Source organism: Camelus ferus, chromosome 17 (genome assembly GCF_009834535.1).
Source record: "Camelus ferus isolate YT-003-E chromosome 17, BCGSAC_Cfer_1.0, whole genome shotgun sequence".
NCBI classification, from domain to species: Eukaryota; Metazoa; Chordata; class Mammalia; order Artiodactyla; family Camelidae; genus Camelus; species Camelus ferus.
In genome coordinates, this window is record NC_045712.1 from 27,370,496 (window position 1) to 27,394,954 (window position 24,459).

General features: G+C 35.1%; 1 protein-coding gene across 5 annotated transcripts in view; it reads left to right on the forward strand.

Annotated features, from left to right (window-relative positions):
• The window catches only part of SETD2 (SET domain containing 2, histone lysine methyltransferase), a 114,540-nt gene that overhangs the window by 1,202 nt on the left and 88,879 nt on the right, over positions 1 to 24,459 (forward strand). For 4 of the 5 annotated variants that reach the window (XR_004312186.1, XR_004312187.1, XM_032458643.1 and 1 more), the window contains exon 2: positions 21,922 to 22,011. The exons of the other annotated variant lie outside the window; for it this stretch is intronic. Coding sequence is in view for 2 of the 4 variants with exons in the window: in XM_032458643.1 (XP_032314534.1) it covers positions 21,922 to 22,011 (90 nt within the window). In the remaining 2 variants the exon portion in view is untranslated. The remainder of the gene's footprint in view (positions 1 to 21,921; positions 22,012 to 24,459) is intronic. 5 annotated transcript variants of the gene reach the window in all.

Here is a 24,459-nt window from a genome sequence, read left to right on the forward strand (position 1 = left end):
GCTACTGTATCTGATATCTCAGGAGAGCTTCCACTTCAGAGCCTGGATTCACTTGTTTCCCTACGTCCTCACAAGACTATTGTTTCAAAAAGCTATCTTTAAACTCCATTTGCTGTTGGTGGTGGAAGTCTAGACCTAAGAATATACGACTCATTTCAAACTTAACCGTTGATAGGGATTCCAAATGAAACTGTCACTTTTATGACCAGAATGATTCCGAGAGATTTGCTCTTTTGATACATTTACCTTAGTTCTGCTATGACTTTTTTTGAACCCTTTGCCAAATCTTTTACCTTAGTCCAAAAATGACTGGATCTTACTTGATAATTCTCAGGTTCAGTTTCCACACAGAAGGATTCTGTTGAGGTGTTGATGGTTCTCTGCACAAAAAGAAAAAATGATTCTGCCTTTCTGAAACAAAAGCCAAGTCTTACTTGCAATAGTAAGTTGTCTCAATATGGCTTTATCTTTCCACAGGTTCTTGCTTATAGTGTAACATTACTGTTACTAGATTGCTTGGATTTACTGCACAAGCATCAGTCCAGTTACAAGGCTTGTGTTTGTAGGCTTTTGGTTTGAGACTTGGAAAACCTCAAAAAAAAAAAATTCTGTATCATGATCCAGTAAACACTTATTGAGTATTTGTGCTGTACAAAATAAGATGCTAGCTCCCGAATGGGCTAAGTACCTGCTTTCAGTTCCTTTCACCGGGTTGTTTGGTGAAGTCCAGAAGCTTTAAAGATCACATTCTTACACTTCTTGGAGGAAAACATAATTTTTCATACTGTGTGGGAAAATGGACTCAGAAGTTGCATCTTTGGTGGATATGAGTGTGGTGAGGAATCAAGTATGTTTTATTATTTTATGCAAGGTCTTGGAGTTTTTATTTTCACTGCTTTTAGGTCTTCACTGCTTTCGATTTCTAATAGTGACTAAGTGCTGAAATAAGTGTGTGTATTAACCTACATGGAGTACACAAAGAATTATCAAATGTTTTACAGATGTGGGAATTGAAGCCTAGAGAAGTCAAATAACAGCAAACCCTATGAGATAGTGCGTATAAGCTAGTTAGAGCTTATGCCACTGCAGAGAGAGAAGAGCAGAGTGGTGTAGTGTTAAAGAACTTGGATTTCAGAGTCAGACAGACCTGGATCTGAACACTAGTTAAGCCTTGAACAAGTGACTTTATCTAAGTTTGGGTTTTCTCATCTTTGAAATAGGTGTCATAATGGAAGAAACTTTATGAGAATGTTTTATAAGCACTTGGCACAGAATATGGCACCATGTAAGTGCTTTTAGCTGGGGTCATTAAGGAAAACTTCAGAGGTAGGATTTTAAGTCAATCATGGAAAGATTAGGTGGGCCTGTGAGGTGATGACATGGCTGGGGGAAGGAATGACCAACTGCCCTTCTTAGACTTTAGATAGTTTGAAATGTTTTTTAGATAGGTAGAGAAATGAGGCACAAAACTTAAATTCAATTTGAAGTAACAGTTGGAACCTGATGTTCTGTGTTGTCTTTCTACCCATTTAATCAGACACAGCTGTAAGACCTGGCTTTTTTTTTCTGTGGCATATAGGATTGTGTTTTCAGGTGAAAATCGCTATAATTACCTGAGTATCTGTGCTGTTGGGCAGGCCCAGGGCCGGGTGTTGAGGATACTGCAAATTAGTCAGAGTCTTCAAGGAATTCTTCTAATGAAAGACACAGGCAAGTACTTTATAGTGATAGAAGTGCTGTTCTTTTAACATACACATGTTTATTTTGTGTTAAACAGGCACACTAGGGGTGAGTGGTGTACAAAACAATTTTGCCCTTGTGGGCACCCCTCCTAGTGAGGAGTCATAATAAATAATACAGACTGTTTAAAGGTAAGTGCTTTGGAAAATGGAACACGGTAACGGGGATCCAGAATTTCTAGGGTGGATGTTGAAATTTAAAATGAGGTGGACTGGGTGAGCCTTCTTGAGAGTGATATTTAGGCAGAAACTTAAAACGAAGGGAGTTAGCAGTGTTAATATCTGGAAAGAAAGCATTCTAAGTAGAGGGAATAGTTAGTTCCAGGGCACTGGGACAGACCCAGTGAGTTCTCAGTTTGGTTAGAATGGGATGAACCACAAATAGTAAATTATGTTGAAGTAGGGTGCAGATTTCAGAGAACTTTGTAGGGCCTTTATAAGGACTTTGCCTGGAGTTTTCAAACAAGGAGTGGCATGGTCTGCTTTCAGCTTCAGAAGGGTCACTCTGTTTGCAGGGGGAACAACTGTAGAAAGAGGGAGACTTGTATGTAAGGAAGCTAGAAATCTAGGAGAGAAATGCTTGTGACTTGTACCAAGGTGGTGACAGGAGATGGTGAGAAATAGTTGACTTCTGGATGAATATTTTGAAGCTCATACGAGTATGATTTGTTGGTAGATCAGATGTGGCATGTGAGAGAGGAGCCAAGGATGATTCTGAGGTTTTTGGTCTGAGCAGTTAGAAAGATAGAATTGTCATCAACTAAGATAGGGATGACTGTTAGGAGAGCAAGTTTGGGGGAAAGATTAGGAGTTCAGTTTTAGACATGATAAGTTTGAGATGCTTTTCAGACATTTGGATTGAATTGATACCCAAGTCTGGAATTTAGGGGAAAGGTCTGAACTAGAGATAAACTTTGTAGTCATCAACTTAGGTAGTATTCAAAGCCACGAGACTGGATGAGATCACTAAAGGATCCAGTGTAGAAAGAATGACCGCTCACCGCCCCCATTGGTCCTTTTAAACTGCAGTGTTAACAGGATTGTTACAGTGGGCAGTGTTAACGTGGATGGCATCCATAAACTTAGGTATGAAATTATCTTCTCACTAACCTCTAACTGGAAGTCACCATTTCTTTTAATCTGAACAGCAAGCTATGGTACTATTAACAGTACCTGTAATTTTACTACTTGTACAAATTACAGATATTATAATATGTTGTGGTTATTGTAGATATCTCAGAATATTTTCTGTGTTCATCACATAGAAATTACAGTAGATAGGATATCTACCACTAGATTAAGAAGCATATATATTACTATATCACATAGTTGGATTTTTTGTCCCCAATGTAATTGGTCTCTTTTGTAATCATTTGCAATTTATTTCATATATTTAAAAATATTAAACTGACAAGGAATTTGCAGCCTTCATCAGACTGCAGAATGGTCCAAGGCAAAAAAAAAAAAAAAAAAAAGTTGAATGCCTGGACTCTGGAGCCACAGCTCCTGGTTTAGAATCTCACTTCGTTTACTAAATAGCTTAATGAACCTGAGCAAGTTTCATAATGACTTTGTGCCTTGGTATCCTTGTATGTAAAGTGGGAATCATAATAGTATTTTCTGCAAAGAGTTTTATGAGGATTTAAGAATTAGGACAGTGTTAACTATTATTAGTATTGGATGGAAAGATGCAGCTAGAAAAAACAGTACTTTACAAGGAAAAGCATCATGAATTTGGTGAAAATAAAGTTTTTAACAGGGAAAAATGTTTCAGCATGTTCAAATAAAATGTAATGCAGTGTGGGTAAGTCGTGTTCTCATAAAATTCTCATAATTCATCTAAGTTACAGTGGGTCTAGAGATGCTATAGGAAGCCAACTGAAAAAAAGTATAAACTGGTCACCAGATTCCACATATGGTCTGGACCTTTAGTATTTAGTAGCTTTGCAGCCAGCAAACATGACTCAATTTTTGTTATTTTATGAGAGAAATAGCTTTGTAGTGATTAAGGTATGTTCTATAGGCCAGGGTACCATCTTTGGGCTACTGAGGTACATGGGAGGCTAAAGTATTACTTGGAGGGTTTCCTGCTGAGTATGGAAAACCTGATGTGAAGTATTCAGTACTTAGGGTATAGTATACCTCTCCAGAATTCATGTCCCTCTTTGCTCTTGCCTTTTCTAGATTTTAGGCCCACCAATCTTCTACTGACACATTGTGTCTTTAGAAAGGTATCAAGCAACTGTTGATACAGTTGTGTTTTCCTAAGAAATGTTAAAACTGCCAAGACATACTTTATACAAAGAAGGTTATCTATCAGTCATAGTTTCCTTAGTGGGACTTTGGTATTTCCATATCTTTTCTGCCACTTTTCACTATGGTGACTAATTGATTTAATCTAGTCCCCCTTTAAAAATCAAAATGCATTATGATTTGCTGTTTAGCAAATGTAATTTTTCTCAATCATGATATTTAATGTTGTTCCATGAGCATTGTCAATTTTTGCAGAGAAGCTAAGGTAGACATATGCTAGAATCAAAAGTTGACCTGCTTCTTCATTTCTGTTATTTCTTCTAGAGTACTGTAGAACACCTTATTTTGTAGTGCACCAAGAGCTATTATTCTAGGACCTTGAGAGACAATTCATATTAATTGAAACATTTACACCTAGAGTCCCTGAAAATCAGGTTTAGAATACTTTTTCTCTCTGAGCGAGATCCACTCTTCAGGGAGAAAGAATCTTTTATTTTGAAAATTCAGACTTTCTGGGAAATTGTAAGAATAGTATAATGAATTCTCGTATTTTCATCTAGATTGATCAGTAGTTGAAATTTTGCCACATTTGCCTTATCCTTCTATATAAAAATATATGTACATGTGCTTGTTTATTTTTGGCTGAACCATTTGAGAGTAAGATGCAGACATCATGATCCTTCACCCCTAAATATTTAATAGTATTTCTTAAGAACAAATATTCTCTTAGTTAACCAATGTGTACTAACCAAATTCAGGCAATTTAGCATTTATAACAATACTGTTACCTGATACACAGTTTATATTTAAATTTGCCAGTAATGTCCTCTTTTTTTCTGTCTAGGATTACACATTGCATTTAATTGTCATTTTCTTTGTCTTTCCTCCTTTAATCTCTGAGGATAGAGCTTTAAATAGAAGATTTGGAGGTACTTTACTACTTTTATTATCTCTGTGTACCAATCATAAATGTGTTATTTTAACAACAATAACAATGTCTGGTAATATGTTTGAAATGGTTTCTTTTTTTAATTACCAAAACAGTAACAGTGTCTGGTAATATGTTTAAAATTGTTTCTTTTTTTAATTATCACAACAGTAAATGCTTGTTGCAAAGGGTAAGATAATACAGATGTTTATAGAGGAAAAAGTAAAAATCTACCTTTAATTTCTCTTCCTGGCTCCAACTCTCCAAATCCCACATCCCAAGAGATAACCACTACTGACAATTTAGTGTATACCTTTCCAGACCTTATCTTTTGTTTGATTTTTGTTTTTACATAAACAGAGTCATGCTGCTACACATATCATTCTACTTTTTTTCTTTCAATTATATCATTTGCATGCTTGCATTTACATATAAGCTGTGGTTTCTAACAGGGAATATTCTATACTATAAATGTACTATGTTAAGTTGCTTAATTTTCCCAAGTGTCTGGTTATCGTGTTAAGCAGTTTAAAAGGGCCTTAGGACATGTTATGCTGCGTAGAAGATGTTTCTTCAAAAAATGTTTACATACTTATTTATTTCTATTTGTCCTGTCTGGTGCTGATGGATTAAATAGCTTTTATTCCTGCTCTGCTTTGATTAGTTGGTTGCTTATTTTAAAGAGAAAACTCAAAGTATTTGAGTGCAGTCTCCTGAAAATGGTTGGTTTGAAGCTAGCCAGTAAGCTGGTCCTCTGAAAATTCAATAGGTTTGTTGTTTTTCATACCGGTATTTATATTTGGAAGTGTATTTTCATGGAATCAAATGAGAGGCAGTTACCTTGTGTAATTTTTGGTTATCATATATTAATAGAATGTTGTATTTGAGTCCTTTAGCTTTGGAATTCATGTATAATGTATTTTATATTTAATTTAGGTAGTCTTTTTTTTTTTTTCAATTAAGCTAATGGTTACTTCAGTATCTTTTCTAACTGAGCAAATACTTTGGCCATTTAGGTGGATGTTTAAAGTTGGTCTGAATTCCTAAAAATGCCTTTTACTTAAGAATACTTTTGCTGTCAGATACTAACATCTCAGAGGTGAAAACATCCTTGGGATGGTGCAAGTATTGATAGGAGTTTGTGCTGGCAGGCAGCTTCAAAGTCTGCCTCCTGGGAGCATTGCTGTGGGCTTGCAAGAACCTGGAGCAAGTAGTGGTTTTTGACTGTAGCTCTTCCTGCTGCCCACTTCCTGCCAAGTGCAGTTAGAGACTCTTTTTGTGGAGGGCCATATAGTAATCACCAATATTTGCCTCATGATTAGCTCTTTGGAGACTGAGGGACTAACTTGCGTTTTGAGTCTTTGGTTTGATATTTGGCCTCTTGGTGAATAGTTACTAATTACATACTCTCTAGTAGACAGATATTTTTGTCAAATATTTGTAAAATTGCCTGGTTAATTATATAATTCTTCCATTAATTTATCCATTTTAATATCTGTAGCAACTCTAAAACATGAGCTGCACATTTTGTGGTATTGCTTCTGCGCTGAAAATTAAGAATTACCTGTAGTAAACATGAATTTTGTTGAGGCACAATAAAACATTTTGTTAGACATAAGTAAAAATGTACTCCTGGAGTTTTGCTCAGAGTAACTATAATAGGTGTATTCTTTAAGCTTACATTTATTGTATCCATTAAAAAGTAAAAAAAAAAAAACTTTTATCGTGTAATTATTTAGGAAACCAATTGTCAATATTATGAAAAGTATAGTATATAGTCTTTTGAGCAGGTTAACTGTTTGTATAAGGAAGTAATGTTAATAACTATTAAGAAATTGAAACAGTAATAGTTAAATATAAAGCCATTGTTTCTTCAGTTATAGTAATGCTCATGTGTATTATAGAGAGACAGTGAGACTACCAAAAAATGGTTGGTGCTTGTCTTTCGTTGACTACTTTTTTTTATTATTAGAAAAGGTAATGATAGTATCAGAGGATACGAAATTGGGGCAGGAGTTGGAACATGGCTTATGATAGGACTTTTTTTTTCAGCTGTGCATATGCTAGCTGCAAAATTAATTTGTTAGCTGTGTGCTTTTGTGAAACATACCCAATGCTTGAGTATTCTTATTTTCATTATTACTATTTTTTCCATATAAATATTTAAAAAGATGTATTTGTATGTATGTATATTTTTACAATTCTCCAACTTTTAATATTCTTTGAGTGGTTACTGATACAGAGCATCAAGAAAGGCTAACATTTCATCAGAGCCTGTTTACCTTAATATTCATCCATTCTCTGAGATGGTTTAGACTTTTTGGTTCTGTTGCTAGACCCTAAGGGAATTTGTAGTCCCATGTACTAGAAAATCCAAGAACCAGGATGAATATGTTATAGAGACTTATTTTTTTTAAATAGGGGAATCTCAGTAACTAGCAGTTGGGTATATAGTGGTATGTGCTTATTAGTAAATGTTTAAGTTGACCTGATTCTTCATAACCATCATTATTCTGTTTTCCTGATAGAGTGAATAGCAGCATTATTAATTACTGATGCTATTTAAATAACTATTAGATTAGGAGAGAGGAGGTCAGGGAATTGAGTGGTACATGTGGAGCTGATGAAAATGATTGGTGTTCACGGTACTTTTTATGCTTCTGTTGGTCCTGGTGGAGACAAACCAGTGAAAATTGGAGATCTCATGATGGTGGTCTGAGAAAGAACGATTGCTGCTTTAGGTAGGATAGTGTATTGTGTTTTATGTTAGAACAGTCCTTCCCCTCAGCCTTTTTAGTTCTTTTATACTTGTGTATTTTCCAGAAAGGCTAACCTATTTAAACTATGCCCCCATGTTTTACTCTTATTTAGTTGTCTTTCTGTTTAAATCATTCTAATCAATAGTCTCATTTACCTCTTTATGAATATTAGAGACCAAAAAGAAGTGAGGAAACTACAGATGCAGTGATAAATTAAGGGGTGTTTTTGGATATACGATAAAGTTGTGACATTGAAAAATGGAAGAGAACTTGTTACTTCAAAAATTGAGGCTTTTGTTGTTCTGTAAAGATAGATGATGCTAGCATAGAAAACTGAAAAAAAATTTTTTTCTAAGCCTTAAACTGAATGAAACTATAAAGTTATATTTAAACTTTTTCTTTATAATTGAACCTTTTAAACTTTGTTTAGAAGAACTAGCTGAGATTGAACTCTTGACTATTAATTTATTCAACTAACATTTGTTGAATGAATACCTTGTGATAAGGATACAGAAATAAGCACAAAGTGCTACAGCAGGGATATCTAACCCAGGCTGGTGGTGTAGAAGTGTGGGTAATTAGAAAGGGCTGCCCAGAAGATGTAAACTTAAATTTAGTCTGAAAGAATAGGAATTAGGCAAAAAAAAAAAAAAAAAAAAGGGTGGTTAGAGGATGCTTTTGAGAGCCACACTGAAGGAGAGGGTACAAAGGGAAGATTGTCCCTATGTCCTTTTTCCAATTAGACTCCTCTACATTTGCTGCCCAGTAAAACTTGCTGAGCAGCATAAAAGGTGCTGTGTGTATGTGTGTGTGCATGTCTGTCTGTCTGTTGGGAGTGCGTGGTTATTACCTTACCTAATGCTCATTCCTGTGGCTTGCAACTCTTTTCCCCCTTAACTCACTCTTTATTGTGATTTACCATGGCTTTGATTTTAAAGGTCATGGGAGCTACTGTCTCTATGAGGGAGGAAAATAAGGCCCAAAGAAGTTCAAGTTATACTCACTAGCTAGTTTAATGGCAGTACCACAGTTTGAGCAAAGGTCTCTTCATTTACCAGTTTGTCAAAGACTACCTTTTTAATGATATTAAGAAGTAACATTTGGAATAAGTGCCATTCATAATCAATTCGGTTTCTTTTTTTTTCAGTTATTTTCCTAGAGGTCTTCTGGATTAGTTTTGAGTTGCTTATAAGGAGGGGTCAGGCGATTCCCTAGTTGAGTTTATTATTTTGTCTAACTTTGTAAAAGTATAGTCTAGAGGATTATAGAGGCCTGGAGATCATCTTAGCAAAAAGTACACTGGATATATGAACCATACAAGATTACTCCTTAAATAGTGCCTTTAAATAGTGTGAAATCTTCATTTGAAAGTGAGCTCCTAGGAACTCTTAATCCCATGTGAAACTCATGCCTTGGTTTGTTGTCTTTCCATATATTAAGGAAAACCAGGAGAGGTATACATGAAGATAATTTGTCTCTTGTTGAGAGGGGTAATGTTTATTTTGTCTTTCTCATGTCATGCATGCTACCAATAGTGCTACTTGTGCTACTTTTGTCTTATCAGTGCATACCTTGTCCAAGTCTTGAGATATCCTACTTCAAGGGTGCTCTTAGGACTTTTAACTCATAGTTTTTGGGAAAAAGTACACAGTTCACAAGTAGCAGTAATGAACATATTTGTGAGAGCATAAGATGCCAAGGAGACATCATTCCTCGTTGTTAATACTAGAGAATCAAAGTAGTTGTGGATTAACAGGAGAGGCTATACAGTCGTGGTTACTTTGAAATAAGAAACTTATATGTAATTTGCTTGGATGTCTATAGATGTTTTTTCTACTTGAAGGATTGTCTGGGGAATAGGACCATTACTACTTTAACCTAAGTTTTCTAACTTGAACATCATTAAGACCCTAATTTAATGATTCTCTGATTCAGAAATTTACATTATTCAAGGCTAATTTAAAAACCAGTGTTTATTTTATGGTGCTTTAGAGGTAGAAAGAAGGTATACAAGGTTGGTAGATATTTAAATTGAACTTTCATCATGCTTTGAAATTTCCCTATTAGTAAATTTTCTTATCTTTGTTTTCATTAAAAAAAAAAGTTTGAGGAGGGTAAATGACATTGTTCTGTTTCATTAACGTTTCAGATTAGTTATATTATAATTTTGGGGGATTTTTTTGGGGGAAGAGGTAATTAGGTTTATACACACACACACTCACACACACATATTTTTTTTTTTTATGGAGGTACTGGAGATTGAACCCAGGACCTTGTGCATGCTAAGCATGCACTCTACTACTGAGCTATACTCTCTCCCCTGTATTATAATTTAAACCTAGGTTTGCTAGAGTAATTTTTTTGTGCCCATCAATGAACATAATACTTTGATTTTGTAAGAGGGATGATTTAGAACAGAGGTTGGCAAACTGGCCAGTGGGCCAGATCCAGCCTGCCTCCATGTTTTAGTACAGCCTGTGAACTAAGAGTGCTTTTACATTTTTTATGGTTTGAAAAAAACAAAAGAATAGTATTTTGTGAAATGTGAAAATGATATAAAGTTGAAATTTCTATGTCCATAAAGTGTTATTTGGGCACGGCCATGCTCATTCATTTACTTGTCTATGGATACTTTCACACAAAAACTTTGACATTCAATAGTTGTGACAGAGACTACATGGCCTGCAAAGCGTAAAATACTTAATTCCTGATTCTTTATAGAAAGTTTGCGTACACTTGCTTCAGAACACTAATGAACAATCATATACTGAGTGTCTCATTTCGAAGACTGCTTGTGTACAATTTTTAAATGTGTTAAGTTTTCAGGAAAGCATGACCCACTCCAGTTTTATGCTTTTAGAGTGGCATGGTAAGAAGTTCCCTATACCCAAATTTGGCATTAGAATGATGAATATCACAATTATGTTGGAATAATTACTTCTTTTTTATGTTTTTCCTTTATTATAAGCTTTCAAGGAAAGAATTTTAAACTTTCAGGTTGTTTTCCTCTGTATAAGGTCAGAAGAACAGAATTTAATTTAAAGAATTGGTTAAAAGGGTTTTTGGAGAACTAAGAAAATGAAAAAGGGACACTGAGGTGACAGATAGAAAGGCAGGAAGTAGCTACTCACCCTTGGGCTGGGAGAAAAAAGGGAAGAGGGTGTGGTTACCAGAACCTGGAACCTTACAGTAGGGCCCACTGAATCTGAGGTTTCTGAAGGAGGGGTGTTGGACTGCTGGTGCTTGTGTCTGTGAGGAATTGCAGTCAAGCTGGTCTGGGATTGTGGGGAAAAAGTAGACTGGAATCAATGCCAGGATGACATGTAGTAATGGGTCAATACAGATAGGAACAGTGACCAACAGGAAGGAGCATGTGTTCCCTTTTACTCTTCGAGCCTTTCATTCTTCCCTTAGCATGTGCTGTTAGTGTCAAAGGGAAACATAGTTTACAGGGTCCTAAACATACTTCAGCAAACTAGAGCATAGAATGTATGGCTAGGAGCTGGAAGAAAATGTCCTAATAAATGACATGTGGTCTGAACATATTGAAAAATTTCTCAAAGCTCCAGGTAAGGAATGATTCTAGTATATATTTAGGAATGTGGGAAGGAAAAAAAAATCCAAAAGATTTTTGGATGAGAACTGTGAAGTTTCTGGGAAGCCTTTTTGTTTTTGTGTTTTAGGGTCATGGTGTCTGTTTATTCCCCACATGTTACATTCTTCTGGAGGCACTGTTTTAAAGTGAAATCCTGGCTTTTGTTTACCTTGGTCCATTGGGTATGATAGGAGTAAAAGGAATGAAGAATAGGACTTTATTAGGTAGCAGTAAAACCCTGTCATAGAAAAAGTGGGAACTTTCTGTATATGTTTCAACTCAGCATTATCTACTACCCCATAGGAGAAGAAGAAATACAAGTATCAATTATTTAGGAAGTAGGACTTTCCAAATAGAGTAAAGCCAATTTGTGCATGTTCTAGTTTAGTTAGCATTTTTTGAACTATCTGTAATAAAAGACCAGGCTTGCTTTTTTCCAGTCTATCCTGTAATTCTTAAATGTATAATAGGGATTTCTAGAAAAATGAAGTGAAAAAATCAGAGATTCAGAATGCAACACCACTGATGGAACAGCTATGTATCTTGATTGTGTTGGTGATAGATGAATCTATACATGGAAGAAAATTGTGTAGAACTACACACACACACATGTACATACACACATATGAATATGAATGCAGATTAAAAAAGAATGGTGAGAACCAAATAAGGTCTAATCTGGTTAACAGTAATGTACCAGCGTCAGTTAACTGTGCCCCCAACCCAATTAACTGGTTTTGATATTGGACTACAGCTGTGTAAGATGTCACCACTGGAGAAAGCTGAGTGAAGAGTACAGACTCTTTGTACTATTTTTGCTGCTTCCTGCCAGTCTGTAATTATTTCAAAATAAAAAGCTTAAAAATGTATAAGCTTACTCATCACTGGTCAAGGTTATATTGCTATAATAATTTCCAAGCTCTTCTTCCAAACTCAGTTTCTATACCTGTGGATATGTTTCAAACTGAGCCAGCCAATGCTGGCCTGAACACCACAGTTAAGTGTTAACTCCCTCACCCTCTTTGACTACTACATATTTTTGCCATTCCTCTCGGTCTATCACTACCTTTGATCTCCAACCTCCACTTCCCTGCTCTTTATTTGTTCAAAATTATTTACTGAGCGTATCAGTGCCAGTACCTAGGGCCATGAAAATGAACAAGGCCCTTACTACTTCATACTGTTTTCTAATGGGAAGACTATTGTTAATCAAAGAATCTTAAAATTCAGATTGCTAACAGTTCCCACTTATTGGGCACTATGTGGCAGATACTATATGGAAGATTTTACTTTTTATTTTATTTTTTAATTGAAGTATAGTTGATTTAAAGTATTGTGTTACAGGTATACAGCATAGTGATTTTTTTTTTGCAAATTATATTCCATTATAGGTTATTATAAGATATTGGGTATAATTTCCTGTGCTGTACAGTAAATCTTTTTGCTAATCTAATTTATGTATACTAGTTTGTATCTATTAATCCTATACCCCTCATTTACTGTCCCCCTCTTTGGTAACCATACGTTTGTTTTCTATGTCTTTGAGTCTGTTTCTGTTTTTTGTATAGATGTATTGTTTTTTAGATTCCACATATAAATGATAATATAGTATTTGTCCTTCTCTGAGTTATTTCACTGAGGACAATATTCTCTAGGTCCATCCACGCTGTTACAAATGACAATATTCTGTTCTTTTTTTGATGGCTGAGTAGTATCCCATTGTATGTATATAACACATGTTCCTTACTCAGTTATCTGTCAGTGGGCATTTAAGTTGCTTCCATGTCTTGGCTGTTGTAAATAGTGCTGCTTTGAGCACTGGGGTGCATGTATCTTTTTGAATTAGAGTTTTCTCCAGATATATGCCCAGGAGTAGGATTGCTGGATCATATGGTAAGTCTAGTTTTAGTTTTTTAAGGAATCTCCAGACTGTTTTCTATAGTGGCTGCACCAAACTGTATTCCCACCAACAGTGTAGAAGGGTTTCCTTTTCTCTACATTTTCTCCAGTATTTATTATTTGTAGACTTTTTGATGATGGCCATTCTGAACTGTGTGAGATGATAACCTCATTGTGGTTTTGATTTGCATTTCTCTAGTAATTAGTGGTGTTAAGCATCTTTTCATATGCCTGTTAGTCATCTTAGGAAAAATGTCTGTTTAGGTCTTCTGCCCATACTCTTGATTGGGTTGTTTGATTTTTTGATATTGAGTTGTAAAAACTGTATGTATTTTGGATATTAACCCCTTGGCAGTCGCATTGTTAGAAAATATTTTCTATGTGAAGTGTTTTAAATAGATGTTCTCCTTTCATCCTCTCTTTGAAGCAATTACAGTACTACTATTTCAGCTTTGTAGATCATCTCTTTGGCCACCCCCCCTTTTTTTTTTAGTAGCAGGTTAAAAAGTGTTAAAAAAGTGTTGGAGTTGGTCTTCAAATCTAGTTTGACAGACTTTCAAGCTTTTGCTCTTAACTTATATATTATATTGTTATGCTTCCCCATCAGTTGTTTTGAAAACATACAACTGGGGAGAAGAGGAATTGAGGCATGCCTTCTGGATAGACGGCTCTAGAATAGAAAGCTTTGGCTGAACTGTGTAGTACTTTTTCATTCTACTGTACTAGTTACAGTGTTTACACAGTGTCGGCTTGGATGTAGGCATGAAAACCAGCTGCCTAGTTTGACTTCTGGATATGGTCTTAGTTATGTTGTTAATTCCAAGTCGTAGTCCTTCTATCATTTTATTTTACCCTTTGTTGTTTCTCTGTGAGAGGTGCATCTATCTACCTTGTCAACTTAACAATATTTCTTTGTCATAGAGCATAAATGTGACCTCTTCTAGTGAGCTATTTATTGATGGCACTTAATGCTCCTCTGTGATTTACTGGGATATTTTTAAGTAGCTAGGGACTTGATGGCCAGGGCCGTAGACTGCATTTTTTTAAGTTCTAGTATATTATAGATTAGCTAGCTTTTTTGTTATATATTATTATTATATATCTGGAATTTGGTATCTGGAAGTGGAAATTACATCCAGATTTCTAATTTGCAAAATGATGTACAAAATACTCCTCTATTGTTTTTGTGTTTACCTTGAGAACTCAAAAGATAATTTTCACAGGAAATGAAAATTTAGCACTATGGTGACTTATCCTAAGATTGACAAATGGGTGGAAAATATTCCTTCCTAAACCCCAAATAATTTTGTATTTACTGTTGCTGAATTATTTTTTAGTTTTTCACCTTGAGTCTTTTCAAATAAAATGACTCTAAAGTAGAACTATGTATTGATGCTATTTGGCAAAAGTTAATTTATAGAAAATATTTTCCAGCATAATGTTTACCATGGTTACATAGTTAGGATTTTTTTGGTTTATTGTTGGGGAGTGAAGTTCTTGTGGCCATGGAAATAAAGTCTAAATCAGATGGGTAAATCCTGGTGATTACTTCTGCTTGGGTCAAGGGATTAATGCTTAGCGACAATCAGGTGAATGGGCCCTGATTGTGGGTAGGTGGTGATTGGATAGTAATAGGAATTACATTTTGCCAGCACACTTCTTTGCTTGGGGCATGTGCACACATGGTCTCTTGTTGTTTACTTGTTTGAAGATTTGTTATCCTCTTCTGTATTGTAAATAAGCATTATAATTTTTTTATTATGGGGATTTCCAACATTCATACAATAGGGAATGGTATAATGAATGAATACTGCTTGCTCCTGCCCAGAGTACTCATCCAGTTACAACAGTTATTAACATTTTGCCATTCTGGTTTCATCTGTCTCCCACTTTTTTTTGTTACTGGAATATTTTAAAGTGCCCCACATATTTTATCATTTCATACTTTAATATATATGTCTGAGAGAGAGGCTTTAAAAATAACTGCAATACCATTGTCATACCTAGTGCAATTGGCAATAATTCTTTAATGTTATTTAATACACAGTCCCTGTTCATTTGTTTAAAAAATCAGAATCTAAATAATCGTGTGATTACCAGATTTCAAATCTCTTTATCTATGATAGTCTTATTATATGTTTGCTATATTTTTTGGAGACTGGTAGGTACATCAGACCCCCTCACTCCTCCTTCCTGCCAGCAGTTTATCAGTTACCTATTGCATCATATCAGAGGGGCACTTATTAGGTTGTCTTGCTTTTAGTGATATCAAAATTAACCAGTGAATTCTGGTGTAGTCAGCCTGATCCATCAATTATGAAGTTCTCTGTCAACCTTTCATCTATTGGGTTTTGCTGCCATTGATGATTGTTGCATTTATTAGCTAGAATTCTATAAAGAACAACTATTACTCACCATCTGTTTGCCCTGAAACACAGACACTTGATCATCAAGACTCTTAATTTGAACACTTCTCTTACTCTTTGTTTCATGATAAAGCCCCTTCTGTTGCTAGGCAGAAACATTTACTAAAACACTGAACCAAAATATGTTTCTCTGAAACTTTTTACCCTTTTTCTCCCAGTTCTGTGTAATAGGTAATAAATATTTGACTTGAAGAGCAAGAGCTCTGCAGTCAAACAGCTTGTATACTTGGCTCTGCCACTTTGCTAGCTGTAACTTTAGGTTTGTTCATTTGTAAAAGTGGGATTACAAATACATAGTATACCCTTCTTAGGTTTGAGGATCAAATGAGCTAGATGTATATAAAACATTTAATGAAGTACCTGAAAAATGGAAAATATTCTGTTAACTGCTTATAATGGTGATGGTGGTCTACTAATGGGGCTATAAGACAATAGTATACATAATGTGATCAGGTCACTAAGAACTTCAACTCTTTCTGTTGTAATTCATTAGCTAGTACTAAAAATGAATTTTTTAGCATTTATGTGTTCTGTCTTTTGAAGGTTATTTGGTAATGGATGTCCCCTCTCCCATATCTTGCTAATGAGGAAAATAAAACAGATAATAGAAGAGTTTTAACTCAAAATAGTCAATAACAGTAGTGAAACTCATTTGTATATAACAAGCCCTAAAATGTTCGTATTAGATCCCCATTCAGCCCAGTTATGAGTTTTGGAAAACAGATTGCTTTAATAGGAGAACATAATTCACTTCATGCAAGTGTTCCTGAAAGCTAATTTGGAAGGCAAATTTAGAAACGTAATTCAGGTACACATACAGTTGTTAACATTTGGGATGATAGTCTGACCTTTCCTCACTGACTACAATGATACATTTGAGATCAGCTGTGTTTGTTTGCAAAGTAATTTCTTGTTTAAAGAAACTAAGTTAGTTTTACTTACTATCTATATAGACACTCCACATTAAAATAAAGTTTCAACTGTTTTGGGATATAAGAGTAGTTAATGGGTATGACATGGGAGAGAACTGCTATTTTGACCTATATTTATATAATCAGAGATAGCTTTGATTAGATGACTTCTTGTGAGAATATTCTTGCCTTGTAAATGCTGTAATTTTAGTAACATTTGTTTTTATTTTTTTCTAGGTTTAATCTGTATACATGAACCTCTATCAGTAGGAACTCTAGAACTCTACGTTTGAGATACTATGCTAGCTGAAGATGTGGACTTTAGAGTGAGTGAGAAATAGTGCTTGTGTTTATCAAGTCCATTTGCATTAGTTCAAGGTAGCATATTCATTCCAAAGTGGTTTGCCTAAAATTTCCAGGCCTTTGTTAAAAAGCAGTGGTATACATGGCTTTATTGTCCACATAAATCGTATATATTTCTCATCAGTGTTTTAATTTACTTGTCTTCATGGCTCCTACTTCTTGGATGAGAGTATGGCAGATACTATAAATTAATTTATGGCCCACGTGACTTGTTTTTTCCACAGGTCAGTTTTGAGGTCTTTCCCTCTGAGAATTGCTTGAAATGATAAAGCTATAACCTGGGTACTATTGTTAGGGAATTTCTTTGATTCAGAAAGTAATGAGAACTTACGACAGGAATGGGAATGGTATACCCAGCGATTATACAGTAACGACAAGAAAACCTTTGTCTCTTTGTAGCTTAAACTCTATTTGGAAAGTCAGAAACACTAAATGCAAGTCAAAGTATGTGATTGTCATTCTTCAAAGTATATGATGTAGGGGTTGAGTTTAGTAATAGTGTATGGAATGTTAATAAAAGGCATTAGAAAAAAGAAAAGATAGTAGTGCTGAGTACATAGTATGCGCTCAGGTAATTGTCAAGTGAAATGTGGCTGAGAGAATTAACATGAATCTGGGAAGTGATAATGTGTGTGTAGAGGCTTGGAGAGGGAAGAAGATGGTAGAATGAAGAGCAGTCAGAAAAATTATTGACGTCAAGACTGATCTATGTTTGAACTTAGAGGAGACCATCTTAAATACTGAAATTTTTTGTGGGGAGTAGTGTAGAACAAGCTCAGCTAGATAGGAAAGTGGGTATGCTGATGCCAGCTAAATATTTACTGAGTACTTCCTATGTTCTAAGTATAGCTTTTGGCACTTAAATGCAGCTGTGAACAAGATAAATGCAATCCTTGCCCTAAAAGAGCTTGTATTCTAGTGTGATGAAAAAGGCACTACATTAAAACAAAATGAAGAAAAAAAAATCTCATATTGACAAATGCTAGGAATAAAATAAGGTGTACCATAAGATAGAATGATGGAAGAATATCAGAGGGGATAACATTTGGAGTTTCATTATTGAGAAGGAGCAGTCTGTCAAAGATTAGGGGAAATTATATTCTAAAAAGGAACCTTCAGGTGAAAAGGTTAGAAATTAGCTTGAATGTTTGAGGGACAGAAAGAAGGCTAATGTGGCTAGAACCTAGGGAATGAGGAGGAGGGATTGTGAAAAGAAGTAAAGTCAGAGAGAAGCACATATGTGCTGTGATGTGATTTAAGCTTTTGAAAGATGTAAATGTTTCTCCTGTTATGTAAATTTATAATATGTGTATATAACAGTCATTGCAATTGGTGTATGAGTGTATGGAATAATCTTTAGTTCCATTTTGACATGTTACATTTGAGATAAATTAGATCCAAGTAGAGATGTCCAGTGAGCAGTTGGGTAAATAAGTATAGAGAGAGGTTTGGTTTGGAGCTGTGGAAGTCACCAGTCTACAGATTATACTTAAAGCCATAAATTTGGATTAGATAAGGTAGGAAGGAAAAGAGTAGATGGAAAGAGAAGGAAGGCCAAATAGGGATCAAGTTTTGGGAAACTCCAACACGAAGGCAACAAATAAAATAGGAAGAGCGAATAGGAAGTGTGAACAAATAAGATTGAGGAGGAGTAGCCATGAGGGTAGGAAGAAAACAGGAGAATGTGGCCTGTGAAAGCCCAAAAAAGAAATTGACCATTGGCCCCCCCACCCTTTTTTTTTCAAGTAAGGCATTTGAAAATCTGACTAATGAGAGTGGAGAGAGAGAATGACAGAGACTGACAATAGAAGAAAAGGAATTAATTAGGAAATGAAAGTCCTTGAGAAGGCAAAAGGTGGGATACTGAGCAAAATGGTAAGATCCTCAGTTGAGAGTGGCTGGGGAGATGGTGGTGACCGAGATGTTGGGTAGGGAAATGTGTAAAGTAGGCATCTAGGAGAGTAGGAAAAGGAATTGAATGGCAGAAATCATAGGTGATAAATGTAAAGATAGGATTCTAACCTAGGTATCAAAGTTTGATTTTTTCGCTCTGTTACATTGCCATCCGAATAGGGAAAGTAATAAATACTAAAGAAAGTGTGCTTTCATGAAGGAGAATCAGGAAAGTGAGACTAAGTTAAACTGAAAAAAGAAGAATTAATAAAAAAGCACTTTATTAGTCATTTAATTCACAGCAATAATTATTTATTACCTTGTGGTATAGCTGTTTGGCATAATCTGTGCCATATGACTTCAAAAAGCATGAAATTCCTGATGGTGTGAGGACTGTGAACTTGACATCTTGCCATTGCAGAGCCAAGCCTGCCTTCAGTGGAGTAGATCCTTAAATAATTGTGGCACAAATAGCCTTGTAATTGATACGAGTACTGGTACTTAGAGTTAACAGCATTGCTTTTCTAAAATAAGTCATATGTCAATCCATCAGTGTAGTTGTATGCTATCAAAAGATACTTTCTGATGCAGTCTCCACATTTACCTTAGGCCTAGCTAACCCATGGTAGTAAAGACACCTACTCTCTACCAAAACCTTGGCCTACAGAAGGATGAACTCATTTTGTTTAGAGGAGGTTTGCAAATGTGTATGACCATAGGCGAAGCAGAGAACTAGGTAGATGTGATCTTTGGTGATTAAAGTTTTACTTATGAATACTCTCCCCCTAATGTGCTTTTCCATATCATTGAAGATCTGAGGCATTTTAAGTCTTGAGTGTATGACGTTCTAAGTGCCTAAATGTATAAATGTCAAAACATACATGACTTCAGTGCATTCATTCTGACTTTTTTTTTTTTTTTTTTACTGTGACAGATACTTTCATTTGTATTTGTTGGGAGCAGGTCAAAGATTCAGAAACTCTAAAAGGGAAACAAATTGAGGGGAGTAAGGAGGGTGGCTAGAGTTGTGAAATTCCATTTCTTTCCTAATGTTGAGGATAATTACTTAGTACTTGAGAAGGGTTCCCTGTATTTCTCCATGAATATTACTTGGGACTGAGTATATACTGCAAGCTACAGAATTTTCTTCTTGAGAGCGCAGAGTACTAATTGAAGTTTACCTCTTGGCTAGGATGTGTTATAAGCAATGTTATGAAATAGTCTTCAGTTTTGTCATTGTTGGCTTCCTTCCTGTTGTTATCAACTAGTTCTCCTGTCCTTTTTCTTTTCTTTCTTTCCTTCTTTTTTTTTTTTTTTTTTTTTTTTTGAGTGAAAGTAGATTTATTCAGTGAGATACACACTCCATAGACAAGAGTGTAGGCTGTAAGAAGGCCAGGGAGGCCATGAGGTGTGGGGGGTGTTTAGTTTAAAGTGGATATACTATAGACAGAGTGCGGGCCATCTCAGAAGGCAAGAGAGAGTGACCCAGTTCTTTCTTATCCTGAATTTTCACCTCTTCATAAAACCCTGCCTCTGCAATTTTATACTCTGTTTATTATAGAGTCTAGTTTTTAATGTAGCTTATTCTAATCAATGCCTATCAGAATATGAATTTAGAAAGATTTGAGGTAGTGTTTCTCCAGCTGAGGCTCAAGAATCTCTGAGAATCTTCATAATCTTTTTTTTTTTTTAATAAATTCTTAAGGAGTGAAGGACTCTATGAGGATATTAAAAAGTTTCACACTGTATTAAGTTGAAGAAGTAATTTTTATTTTTCAAATAATTTCAGACTTACAGAATGGTTTCAAAACCAGTAGGGATTTCTTATATATCCTTCATCTAGATCCCCCAAATGTGAACATTTTCCCACTTACTCTCTTTCCGTACACACACACATTATTACTTTTTTTTCCTGAAATGTTTGAGGGAAAGTCACAGATACGATGCCTTTTTACCCCTATGTCTTGCAGTATGTATTTACTAAAAGCAAGGACATTTTCTTTTGTTTGTTTGTTTGTTTCATGTTAGATCAAATGTTTATTTTAATAAAAGGTCTTGGTGATTAGTTTTTTTTACTACAGACAAATGTTTAGTGAAACCATACTCTTCAAATAGCTTTCTTTCTTTTCTTAGAATTCTTTTTTTTTTTTTTTGGTGGGAAGGGTAAATAGGTTTGTTTATTTATTAACAGAGATACTGGAGATTGAACCCAGGACCTCATATATGCTGAGCACACACTACCACTGAGCTATACTCTCCTGCCCCCGCCCTCCATAGCTTGCTTTTTTCTTTTTTTTGGAAGGATATTTCATAAGCTTTTTTTTTTTTTAACTTTTAAAAAAATTGAAGAATAGTTGATTTACAGTGTTGTATTACTTTCTGGTGTACAGCATAGTGATTTGGTTATATATATAATACACTTTTTCATTACAGGTTACTACAAGCCGTTGTCTATAGTTCCCTGTGCTATAGAGTGGGACTTTGTAAAACAAAGACATTTTCTTATATAAACACTGTACAACTATTAATGTCAAGAAAGTAACATTGATATAATACTATTTTATAATTTACAGACCTTAACAACTATTTTTAAGTTTCAAAATCTATTTTACTTGAAAACTACCATTACTTTTCAGAGGTAATTTTCAAGTACAGTTGACCCTGAACGACATGGGATTTGAACTGCATGACCACTTATATGTGAATTTTTTTCAGTAAATACGCACAACATAATGCGAACTACACAATCTTCAGTTGGTTGAATCTGTAGATGCAGAAATGCAGATATGGAGGGTAGTTAAGCTACATATAAACATATATCCGGGTTTTCGACTCTGGGGTTTGGGGTTTGGCACCCCTAATCTCCCGTGTTGTGCTAGGGTCAAATATAAAATAAATTTTAATAGACTAATTTTAGTTTCTTAAGTCAGTGTTCTTAAATTAGGATTTGTTCCTAGATATCTAACAATTTTTTTTCCCTTTAAAAGAGGCTATCCATATGTCACTCAGATGTGAGAAATACTGTCTTTAAGTATTTGAGGAGTATTTGAGTTTTAGTAAGAAATTGTTAAAGAAGAGGTAGGAGTGAATCTTTAAAGTCTTTACTTATTAAAATCAAGATAAAGTAAAATGGTCTTTTCTGATTTGTGGTTCAGGATATTCAATAAACTGAAGGCCTGGAATGAGACTTCTAAGGGCCTCACTTGTAGCCTTACATCTAGAACAGGAATTCTATCTCATCTCAGGTAAGTTCTCATCCAGATTCTTCTTAAACATTTCTGATGACAAGGAAACTTAAGTACCCCTGTACAGTGACATATTCCAGGTCCAGATTCCTCACATCTTGTTTTTAGAAAGCAGTAAGAAAGACCAGCAACTCAATAGGTAATTGATTGACAGAGGACCCAAAAAAGCACTTCCCAGTAAAAACAAAATACCAATGACTTACAACGTGAAAAGCTGTTTTGCTTGTAAAACTACAACTGAAGCTATGTCTAAATATGTTGCTATGTAATGATATCCAAGGCTTTAAGTGAAGGAAAACAAGGTGCAGAAAGGTATGTTTCTATTTGTGTATGTCTTTTTTCCTTTAAAAGGATATATATGCTCATATATGCACACAGTTTTTGGAAGGATGTACAAAACTTAACAATAGTTGCCACTGGGTAGAGATCAAATTTTAGTTCTATAACTCTTTGTATGATAAAGTTTTCCCTTGTTTGTATGTATTACTTTTTCAAATAAATAAACTAATTTAAAATGTTCTAACTTAAAATGAGCTAAAATCTATCATTCTGTACTTCTGTTGGTCACAGGTCTAACTTTTGGAATCGTGCAAAATAAGAGTATTTTATCTTCTAAGTTGTCCAATATTTTGAAATAAATCTCTATGATCCTGTAAATTGTCTTTTTTCCACAGTAAATAAAAATACTTTCATTTAACTATAACTATTTCTTATATGACATGGTATCTAGAATAGATTCCTTTTCCATCCAATTTGCTTATATTTATCAAATCTCATTATACTAGGCCTCCTTTTGGAAACTTAACTTCTTAGGTCCTAGCCTAAGAACTTTGTTGGTTGGTTGATTTTAATAAGCATGTTGGTTCTTTGAGCTTGCTATGACTAATGCTCTCAAATCTTTTTCCACATGTACCCTGTGACCTAATAGAGATTTGTCTTTGTGTTGACATGGATTAATCAAAATTCTTTATATATACTTCTTCAGTAAGCTGCAGATCTACATATTGTACATTTTGACAGAAAACTGGCTGTGGTATTCCTCTAGTTTTTCTTCTGTAGTAGCTTTTCTAAACAACAAATAAGGCATTGTAGCAGGATCTCATGCTAGAGAGTTAAATGCGTGTTTTTGCATACCTCCTTATTTTTTGTGGTGGGCGGCACAGGAGGCTCAGTACTCCTGGCTCTAGCTTCCATACCCTTGTTCCATCAACCTTCCTTCAAAAACCCTATTCTTTGCTCTTGACATTATTTTGTATTTTTTACCAAAGAAGGTATTCTTTTATTAAAAACATTTGTGGCTGATTCTTGCTATTAATTATGGCCTCACAATTTCATTAATGTCTTCAGAAAGGGCTTCTCCTCTTATTGTTGTGGCAGTCTACTCCCATGGCCACAGCTGTGTATTATCTTCTCACTAAGTGTACCCCAACTCTAAAATATTACTCTGACCATAATTTCCAATTCTTTTACCATATCCTTCTACTTCTCTGTCTGGTTTCCACCAAATCTACTCTTTGAAGCTGCTGGTATGTTGTCCCTGCTCCGTTCCTTCAGTTTATCAGCTTCCTTCATATTTCACTCCCTACTCTATTATCTGTTGATCTCTAGGTAAGTCATTTCAACATTCTGGGGAATGCCTTCAATTCTCTTAACCTCTTGCCTTCTACCTCTTTTTTCCCATCCAACTTGCTGGAGTAACTCACCAGTTGTTGCCTTTCATTGCTTCGAGATAGCCTAATGCTGCCAGCAGAAGTAGAATAAGTGTGCTGACGAGCCCTGTTATAAGTTAGTCATGTCCAACTTTGGCAGGAACATTGAAGATTATAGCCTGCTTCCATTTTTGTTCCCCATACTTGAATTTTCAAGTCTTTTACTTTGTCCCTTCCTCTAACTCTCATCTAATGATGTCAGAGAGAAATACAGGCCAAAAGAGATTCCTGATTTATTTTGAAACTTAACTGTATCTTCACTCATCTGTATCCCCTTCTCTCAAGATCATTCCCTCCTCTATCTTTTGTAGTGATTCCATGTTTTTTTCTTTAATCTAAACACCTTGTTTGCTTACTTGCTGTATTTATGATAAGGAAGGATACAGAATGATGCATGTGGTATGATTACTATACTTAAAAAGGAAAACAAAGATCTCTGTTTTAAACAAACACATACACACACAACTCCCCCACCCCACCCCCCTGCCCATTTACACAAAAGAAATGTTAGAAAGCTCTGTAGACCAGTGTGTTAACAGCAGTTGTCTCTGGATGGATTGGTTTGTGGACTTTTTTTTTTTTTTTTTTTTTTTTGGCTTGTTTGTAATTTGATTTTTCTCCACTAGCATGAAATATTTTTAAGATGAGAAATATTTGATATTTACCCCTGTCCCCCAAATTTTGTGTGTGTTTTTAGATTCTTTTTATTACAAACTTCGAAAAATTATCAAACTGTGAG